Here is a 9,735-nt window from a genome sequence, read left to right on the forward strand (position 1 = left end):
TATCACAGGAAAAAACATATCTTCAGCCCTGCTGTGTGTGAGTAACATTAGTCTATATATTGCTGCGGGAACGCCTCTTCCTACTGCAGCTCACTTCCTGTTTCAGTGTTGCACCACATCCCACTCTACTTCACGTCCCCACCTCTACTCTGAACTTCAACCCTGAGTTCCCCTCTCGAGTTGAGTTCCGAGCCATTTGCAAACAACCAGAAAAGAGAAGCAGAGGGAGGACAAGGGAGTCAGCTAGCGGCCAGTTAGTGCAACACAAACATCAGCTTTCCACCTTTAAAGCTGGAGTAACACAGTGGTGTCACCACTAGGTGGAGCTGGAGTGACAACGATGCATCATGATGAGCAGACATGCTAAATGACTACCTATAAAACATCATGCCTTTCTCCCATTTCATTATTTTACATTATTGTTTACCATATTAAAATATTTTGATAATTTGGTCCTGCTGCTTAAATTAAGTTGCCCTGCACTATAACAAAAGTGAAGACAATTTAAATAAACTCTTAGTAGTTCTTGGGCTACAATCATTGAACAATCCATATATTTAAAAAAATCTTCTTGGCACCTTTAATGATTTCCTTATCTGACCATATAGTAAGTACAGTGAACAAAACATCCCACAATGTGTTAGTGCATCAAAAAGACATTAACAGAAATTCTTGGTAACATTCATTTGCAGAAAAATAATAACAAATAAAAACAAAAAAGGTTTGCAGTACACAAATAACGGCCCATAGTTCCTCCAAACTAAAGGGGTAAAACAACATGATATTGACTCACCTTAACTTCTTTTTTCATAATTTCTCTGTGTATGAAGAACAAAAGTAACAATCATCCAAGGTTTGACAATGTCCTGCTTTAGGCTGCTCATGATCAGAGTGGCTGTTGCCCATCTTTGGCTCTTTCAGTGGTGTTTGTTCTTCAAAGGACACGTATGGTTCAGGGTTGCAAATAATTCCTGATCAGGGAAAGTTCAGTCATCCACCATTGGGATGTGTGAAGGGTTGTGTCTCATTTGCAGGCTCAGATAATGTTTTTTTTGTATCCTCTAAACAGCTGAAGAAGGTTTTGCGCAAACTTATTCCACATTTTGTGTACTAAAATGTACACTATAAACCTCTGCACTCAGTGTCCAGCAGGGAAGCAGTTATCCCTACATCCCCGAAGCCCCCAAAAAGGCTCCACCTAAGCAAGATGCAACTGATCACCAGGAAATATCTCATTAAACCTCTCTGCACTCTACCAGGGAGTCCCACAAGTCTTTGAATTTTCATTTTACATTTGGCACTAAATATAAAAACAGCATGTGTCAGTACCTGATTCATTTGGTCTCTCTGTAAGGCACTGGATAAACATTGGATACAATATTGCACAATCAAAGGTGGCATTAGTGTTAGGGAAGTCATTGCGTAGTCCATTTTAAGAAGGCGTGACTGCATTCTGTGGTCAGAGAACGGCAGGTTCACCTCAGGACACTTTACAGTCTGTTTTTTTCCGACGTCGACTCTTAACACCTATATGAAAAAAACACAACATAGACAAAATTTAAAAAACAGTGGTGAGAGAGACATTATGTGAATTCAGTCATGATTCATGGAAGATAATGCCTTAAATACTTTAGTGCTACATTATAAAACATCTGACTGATAAAGTAGGATTATTTGAAAAGATAACTAGTTTATGTGCTGCAAAATTAGATTCAGTGGTTTCCAACCCATTACGTGCATGACCCCTTTTACCAGCTGCATCCACAAATTCTTTCTCTTTCTCTTTCCTTACTGTTAAATTGTCTCATCATTCCTCTCATTTAACTCGCAGCCCTTCAGGAGACAGGTTGGGAGCCACTGGATTAAGCATTTGTGCATCTTTAGACATATTCACTTTATCCCTAACTTACTCTCATTGTCGTGTCCAGTGTTGACAGTTTGCTCAGACTCTGTCCTCCGGCTCAGTTTCAACGGCTTCTTCGCCTTCAGTTTGGATGGAGATCTCACGACCACCTCAAAGTCGTCCTCGTTCTCAACAGTGCATTTGCTTTCTACGGGTGAAGGACATGCACTGTTTGCAGGGCTGTTAAACGAAGCCTTACTGGACAATTTCTTCTTGAAGAATTTCTGCCTCCACGTGAGCTGCCCCTTCTTGTCTGGTGTGGCTCCATTAAGCCTCTTGAAGCTTTCACTCGGGGCTTCTGATGACAACGGACTCATCTGGCCCATCTTCTCACTACTGGTCAGTCGTGGTCTCGCCTGGTCCATCTCCTCAGGAACCTCAGCCAGAAATGACCCCTTCTTAGGTCCTGGCCCCTGCAGAGACCCTGGTCGATGCGGAGTATCCCCAAACACCAGCGAGTACTTGGGGTTGTAGTATTTGTGAGCAGGCACCTGGATGTTGGCTTTCTGTGAATCCCCTAAGCTAACCTGGAAACGGGACGTGGTGGCTGGTAAAGGCGGGCGTTTCGGCCCCGCTTTGGAACGTACTGTAGCGGTTGTCTTAGCAGCAGGCGGGCTAACGTGGAACTCCTTGTAGAGGTCCAACTTCTCAGAGATGGCGTACATTTCGCGGAAGTCCCGGTCAAAGACGTCCACCACTTGCCCCGTCATCACAGTGATCATGTTTCGGTCCATACGAGAGGTGCACCAGGAGAAACTGGGACAGAGACACCACAGTTATCAGCCTCATCAGACTCTGTGTGTCCTCATTGGACCTTACAAAAAACATTAAAGTCGTTTCATAAAAAATACTTGAAGATCAGCAAACAAAACACCTGACAATTCTGGTACAAATTGGTGCTTTCAGTGAGCTGCTTTATTATTATCAGTGTTGCCACATTGGATCTTCTCATACTAACACTAGGCGTCACCAAAGTCAGCAACTTTCAATTCTTACACAAAGGGGCTTTAATGTAATTACATTCTTAAATTACTATGTACTTAATAATACGACACATGCATACAAACACATTCTCTTCACAAGTTATAGAACAGAAAACAACAGCTGTATAAAACAACAGTAAAAACTCATGCAGACACACAAACATACACCCACATTGAGACCTCACCTGTAGGAGCCAAACACCACTTTTTCTCCGTCCACCAGCATGTACTTATTACAGAGTGAACCGGGCAGTCTGCCGAAGGACAAACCGAATCCGGTTCCCTGCAGCGTTCTGGTCCTGATGTTCTGCAGACACAGAGGGTCACGGTGAGGCCACAAAACCAACCAAGCCAGCAATGTCGAGAGATACTACATTTGACTTTAACCCTAAGAACTTGACACAGGTGATGAAAGTGTTGGAGATACGTTATGCCTCCTGTACCACTTCTGAGGCACTGCTATGAAGGTTTTCTATATGACCGTAACAATAAATCAAATCACATTGATTTGATTGAACATTTGATTTTATGGTGGTGTAAAATGCCAATCAATTGTAAAATGCTAAATATCGTCTAGTGCCGTCTTACCCGAAGGTGCTGTGAGCCAATCTGCAGCCTGGAGCACATATCCAGGAAGTGTGGCACACCTTGGTGATCTAACAAGATGTAAATGGGCACGGAGCGTCGCCAGGCCGCGTCCATCAGGTCCTGCAGGATGTGGATGTCTGTGAGCAAGTCCATCACAATTGCTATCACCTGCAAGAGAAGAAGCATTTTAAAGGCAACAGCCATTCATGATATATTTTGGTAGTAATATAGAGGGAAGGGTTGGTGTGATAACATGATTTAGTACAAGTTATGACAAAAGCTGTGTCCCAGATCCATGGCCGCATCCTTCATGAGCTGCTTTTGAAGACCAGTTGACTAGGCTGTCCCCTTTTGAAGGCTCCTTCAAATGCAGCAGAGAAATGCATGACAGCAAACAATGTGGCCCCTGAACTGGGCCACAGATACGCTTGATGGTTCCTTCAGGTATTTACTGTCCTGGAGCCGATTAAATATGCAGAACTCATGCAAACACCATGTACACACAGCGCCAACACAGTGGTATTCACAAAAACAGAACCCAGCACAACTACAAAAAAGAAGCTAGCCAAGCATAAAAACAAAAAATACATTGACTTCCATTTAGCTGGACTATTTAAAAAAAACTGGCAAACTATTTTCTGAAGAGACGTCTTCAAGTGACTCGTGACTTAATTTGAAACCAATTACAGGCTTCACATCATGCTTTATGGCTGTGAAGTCCTTTGTTTTCCAATAAAACTATTATACAGATTTTACAAAGGACGTAAATTTATGAAATTTCCTTTGCTGCTTGGTCATTATTTTATCGTGTTGTCGCAGGAAGAAAAAGACATTGTAACGGGTGAACAAGCAGGGACTCTGTTTCTCATCCACGTTTCCTTTCTATAGCCAAGAAAAAAACAAATCAATATAATGCTAAGAGGCTGAATGTCTTTTTAAACAACTACCAAAGAAAGCAGCAGGTGAAGCTAATCTGTCCAACTGAGGCACTTTGCCACCCAGGGACGCATTCACCCTGAGGGCGCTGCACAGCTGCATGAAAGAGTCTCAGTCTTAGAAAACCACAGTATTATCCCTCTGCTGAGTTCCAGTCAGGCTGCCTGATCATAGAGATAGAGCTGTACCACAACAAAAGGAGACTAGGTGAGGAATTTAGCACTAATGTCTGTCTACGTCTTCAGGAATGCTGCCAAGCAGCTTTCGCTTTCTCCTCTGTCAGGGTGCTGGGATTTGTTGTAGCACTTAGCTTTTACTGAATAAAAGAATTCCTAAGAGCTGGTAGTTGTGTAAATAACAACTAAATGATAAAAATTACAACAATGTGCAAGGGTTTAAACCTCAGTCTCCTACTGCTCTGTATATGTTTTATATAGTTTTTGGTCCGTTCTGTTAATTATGCACCATAAAGCGATGAATGTCAGGGTTAAAGTCAACTATTGGAAGTTTCAACAGGTCTTAAGGTCCAGTACCCTGGTGATGATCCCAGAGGCTGCAGAGTTCATCATACACTGCAATAAAGTGGAGTGAACAACACACTCGTCAGATCACTTTGTTCTCGTGAGCTTTATGTTACATTCTCGCCCCCTGCTGGTCATGATGTGCAAATGATCCTTGACTCATAGGGTTTGATCTCCTGTCCTCAGGTGTATGTGGTCCAGCCGGACTGAGAGGAAACCTTTAAAGAGGGCGGAGCTCACTCTCTTCCACCTTCCAGCCATTGCAGCTGCAGTGTGTCATTGTTCCTTTTGTTTTTGTGATCCGTGCCAGAGTAATGTTTTCCTCATTTCATTTAGGTTTAGTTTTGGTGTTGGTTCAGGGTAGAGGGAAGACACCAGCTCCTACGACCCTGTGTGGTTTAGTCTGAGTGGCTTCCACTCTTTTTGTTAATTTTAGGCCTTTTGTTGTTTATTTGAGGTTGACTATGGTCAGTTTTTTAAATTTTCATTTTGAGAGGTCTTTTTTGCAAAGAATTGACTCTTTTGGTTGTGTTGGACATCTGTTTTTTAGAGAGCCTTTGTGGAGGTTGTAAAACTTCCCTGTTCATGATTTATGACCATTTCATTCAACCAATTACAGCCCTAATCTGAAAGACGTGAGGCATCAAGAACAAAACTGAAGACTGTTGTTTTATCCAGCGTAGTTTGGTGTGGTGTGTTTAGTGGATGACCGTGATAAAGACTTGCACTTTTCAGTTTCTCTAGCCTTCTCTTGCTTAGTTAGACGATGTCCATGTGTTCCATGACTTTGGCTAAAACTGTCAGAGCACAGAGCACAAAGTAAGAGGAGTGTTTTATTTTGGTGACCCTTTAAGTGACTCACAAATCAACCTCAGGCCAGGAGCATTATACCAATTATATCACAACTGTGGTTGTGGTGGTATCTTCTGCAAAAATAATGTGAGCTGCATATCCACACACACTCACCCTCATCACAGGGAGAAACAAGCGATTGCAAAGTAATGAAGAAGTTTTCCGAGTTCACTTTCATTCATAAAACTGCTTCCATACATGAGGGGTGAAAGGAAAGCTGTAACGGGCTGAGGTCCATGGTGTAGTTTCCTGTGTCTCTCGACCAGTTCACAGCAAGGATTAACCCTGATTCCCTAACAGCCTTTGTGGTCTGATCCTGGCATAACAGTGAACATGTGCTCACAGAAGGGTACAACAGAAATGCATCACTAAAGAGTGAAATTAAGAGTCAGAGCCACAATGTTCAGACAGAAGTTGCATGTGAGGTCCATAAAATTTAGGATGGAGATGTGCAGGATAAAAGACTGAGAGACAAAAGGAGAGAGAGAGAGTGGGTCCCTTCAAACATGTGGAGACATGTTCAGTCCAAGCAGAGGATGAAGGCCTGGTCATTGTGTATTATTCCACTGTTCCACTGCCCCTTGAAAATTAAAGTCACGGAAAAAGTGTCTACTTTAAACTCGCAACAAATGTTTCTCTGTCAGGAAGAAAAGGCCTGTTGTTTCCACCCAGTGTCTCACTGAGGAAAAATGCTGAGCAGGCGTGCGAGTGTAGCGACAGAGATACAAGCTGAGACACGTGGACGGTAGACTTCGGTTCTGTGAGGCCAAACAAACTGGATCAGCTTCAAGCAAACTGAGAAAAAAACAAAACAAAAAACACATCCAGCGAGAGTTAATTTGATATCTGCGTGCAAAGATGAACCTGTCGGTGCCTGGAGAACTGGTTGCTCAACGTGTGTGTGCGCGTCTGAGTGACTTTCTATTTTCATAATCGCTCAATGCCTTTCTGATCAGTAACAACAAAGCCGGTAGGTTTGTGACATTCCGAACATGCATACCAAGCCTCACCAGCTGCTGTGTATTAATGTAACCTCTTCATCTGACCAGTTTGGGAAACACTAAAAAACATGTGTAAAAGTCATATTATAAAGTGTACAGAGAGCTGGCAGCTCTCACTCCTGGTTTATCTGAGACCATATAGAAAGAAGCAACAAAACATGCTGACGTGTTAACGCTGTGGGTCCCGCGTGACAAGGTAATAACTGGAAATGTTGCTCACTGCGAACTGCAAATCCTTTTCTTCATCAATAAAAGCGTAAAAGTGATAGGAATTTGTTTGTAACCAGGAAGAAAGAAGGGAAGGGAGGCAGGAACATAAGCAAGTAAAGGGGGAAGAAAAACATTAAAGAGAGCAAAAGATGCAAAAGGAAAGAAAGTGGGGATGGAAAGAAGGACAGAGGAAGACATAAAAGAGGGGGGATTTCTCAAGACAATTCAGAAGAATTTCTAAAAGGAGTTGTGTAATAAAACTAATTAAATAACTCAGAAAGAGTAATTGAAACATGCTTGTGTCATCGACCTCCCTGACCCAGTTTTAAAGCGGCAGGGAGGCTGAGCAGGGTCCTGACACCGTGAGCGGGTGGAACGGATGACTCAGCTGAGTCATCTGGCACTCGATGAGTAAACATTACAATGGGCAACTTGAACACAACAGACCCACTCCAAGTCCTGGGTTACTGTGTGAGGAGGTATTAATCACTCAAACATGGATCCGCCCGCCTGGACCTCTTGCAACTGAATACACAGCTGCAAAGGGCAGATCGGCTTTGTTGGTTGAACAAGCTTTCTTAGAGCCAAGGGAACAGTTTGTGTTGTTTAATTTTATAACATAAACACTACATGGCCAGAAGTATATGGACACCAGGGGCTCTTTCTCATGGGGGAGGCTGTGTCCCTTAGTTCCAATTGAAGTAAATCTTAATGATATTATAAGCAACAGAGTGCCTCCAGTTTTGTGGCAGTGGTTCAGGGAAGACCTCTTTCCTGATTCAACATGACCCTGCCTTCTTTTACAGCTGCAACTCACAATTATTCTCATTATCAATTAATCCTCTGTTGGTTTTTGTTGGGTAATCTGTGAATCATTACATCGATTCATCATTTCATCATATTCTTAGCTTAGTCCAGCCGAAACTTTAAACTTTAAAGATACTTGGTTGAATTATCATATGACGATTTTAAAAACAATTTTAACATTAAAGATTATTATTTTACGGTGATGAAAGCCAGGCCTTGTATAATTACAATAAACAATGAAGAAATTAAGTAATTTTTTAAAGAGCATATGTTAAAGATTCACTGGTCCCAGTTTCTCAAATGTGAATGTAATTTTTTTTCCTTTTTTTTTTGCAACATTTTCTTGACATTATACAGAAAAAACAATTAATCAAGAAAATAATCTCTGGAATAATTAATAGTTCTATTTGTTAGTTGCAACCCTATTTAACTCCTGTGGTTGTATATGTATGTATGTGTGTATATGACCTAATATGTGCATGGGTGTCCATATAGTTTCGACCTTATAGCACAGCACCAGTACTGACAAACTATATACACTTCATAAATCATGAACAACATAAACAACCACCTTTTATTTCTTGTTTCCATTTATATTCTGATAACCTAGTAAACCTTCACTAAATGTCTTTTACCATTTACGCTTGCAGTTTTCTAACTGTTGTTCCAAAAAAATGTTTAAACAGTTCCGTCTTTGGATCCATCCCTCATATTGTTACTCCCTCAACAGCTGTGTGTGTTATTTACTGCTGAAGTGAATTACAGGATTCAAGCAGATAATACAAGCTTAATAACTTCCTTTAAAGGCTGTAAAGAGAGGAGGCGATACAGAAAATGAAACACACATCACACACAGATGATCTCACTTGGTAACACTGCATTCTTAACCTCACCCCTGTTGTTTTTGCTTCTAATTGTTTAGTTAATCAACTGCTGCCATGAAACACCAGACTATTTCTTTGAAATGTGTGAATTCCTCTATCACAGTGGTTCAGAAATCTGTCTCCTGGGCTAATCAATCAGGTTTGAAATGAGATTCGTTTATTCTGTTTTATCTGGTGTAAACATATATATTATGAAAGTTTTTTTTGTTTCTGTTTTTTTTTTTTTTTTTGGTATTTTGTCCAGTTGTCATATTAAAAAACTTAATATACATGACACCATGAACTTTAGCTCTTGAACTGTAATATGAAGGGACATAAAAAGTTAGATTCTACTGTAGACATCCTACATCTATAAAAGCAGGCTATCAGGTAGGTTTCATTAGTATTAGTGTAACATTGCTCTCATCCGTCCCTGACCCCCCCCCCCCCCCCCTCACCTTGCTGGCCTCCTGTATGAGCCGCCGCACCACCTCTCTGATGTGAGGGCCATTATCTTTGGGCGGGTGTGTGTGCACGGCCACCCGGGTCACCCCTTTGAACAGACCCCCGCCGCTCCAGCCGATATCCAGCGGCGGCACCTCGCTCTCCGACATCTGGGGCCAGTAGGTGGAATGGACCCCCGAGTCATCCGCGTCTGCGCCGGCGGCCGCCTGATCCGACCTGGACGGCGCCGCCTTGCTGCTGCTCTCCCTCCCCAGGTCATACTGTCTGAAGGTGCTCAACAGCAGCTTGACCTCTCTGGCCGACAGGAAGTCTTTCATGTTGTCATCTTTGAGCCGGGTCTTGAAGGCGCCGTCGCCGTTCTTCAGCAGCTCCTCGATGGCGGCGCGCTGCTCCTCGCTGTAGTAAAACTCCGGTTTGGTCTCCGGGACCTTGGCTCCGATGTGGCCGTCCTCCATGCACACAAGCTGGGATTGGGCCATGGCAGTGGCGGCGGTCACCGGTACTTTAACTCAGAAACTCTCCAACTCCCTTTGAAGAGACCTCCTCACAATACGTGTCACACGGACCCGGACACATAAACTAACCTGGGGGAGTTTTCTTACCTGT

At 42.6% G+C, this 9,735-nt stretch overlaps 1 protein-coding gene across 1 annotated transcript; it reads right to left on the minus strand.

Annotated features, from left to right (window-relative positions):
* Positions 1-552: 552 nt before the first annotated feature.
* On the minus strand, positions 553-9,710 carry fam83fb (family with sequence similarity 83 member Fb). Its single transcript, XM_071503683.1, has 5 exons — positions 9,123-9,710; positions 3,475-3,642; positions 3,072-3,193; positions 1,911-2,659; positions 553-1,527 (listed from the first exon to the last, which is right to left on the minus strand). Exons 1-5 carry the CDS (start codon positions 9,606-9,608, stop codon positions 1,481-1,483), a joined length of 1,572 nt encoding a protein of 523 aa, XP_071359784.1. The 5' UTR covers positions 9,609-9,710; the 3' UTR covers positions 553-1,480.
* Between the last annotated feature and the right edge of the window lie 25 nt (positions 9,711-9,735).

Source organism: Trachinotus anak, unplaced genomic scaffold (genome assembly GCF_046630095.1).
Source record: "Trachinotus anak isolate AG129_WGS33_773 ecotype Australia unplaced genomic scaffold, CSIRO_AGI_Tana_v1 ptg000019l, whole genome shotgun sequence".
Taxonomy (NCBI): domain Eukaryota; kingdom Metazoa; phylum Chordata; class Actinopteri; order Carangiformes; family Carangidae; genus Trachinotus; species Trachinotus anak.

What these genes read in the sequence shown, in the direction of transcription:
- fam83fb (XM_071503683.1), bottom strand. Translation starts at nt 9,608, where the DNA reads ATGGCCCAATCCCAGCTTGTGTGCATGGAGGACGGCCACATCGGAGCC. An exon ending in TCATACAGGAGGCCAGCAAG is followed by an intron (nt 3,643 to 9,122) that starts GTGAGGGGGGGG and finishes CTTCTCTTGCAG; the next exon opens with GTGATAGCAATTGTGATGGA. An exon ending in TTGGCTCACAGCACCTTCGG is followed by an intron (nt 3,194 to 3,474) that starts GTAAGACGGCAC and finishes CTGTGTCTGCAG; the next exon opens with AACATCAGGACCAGAACGCT.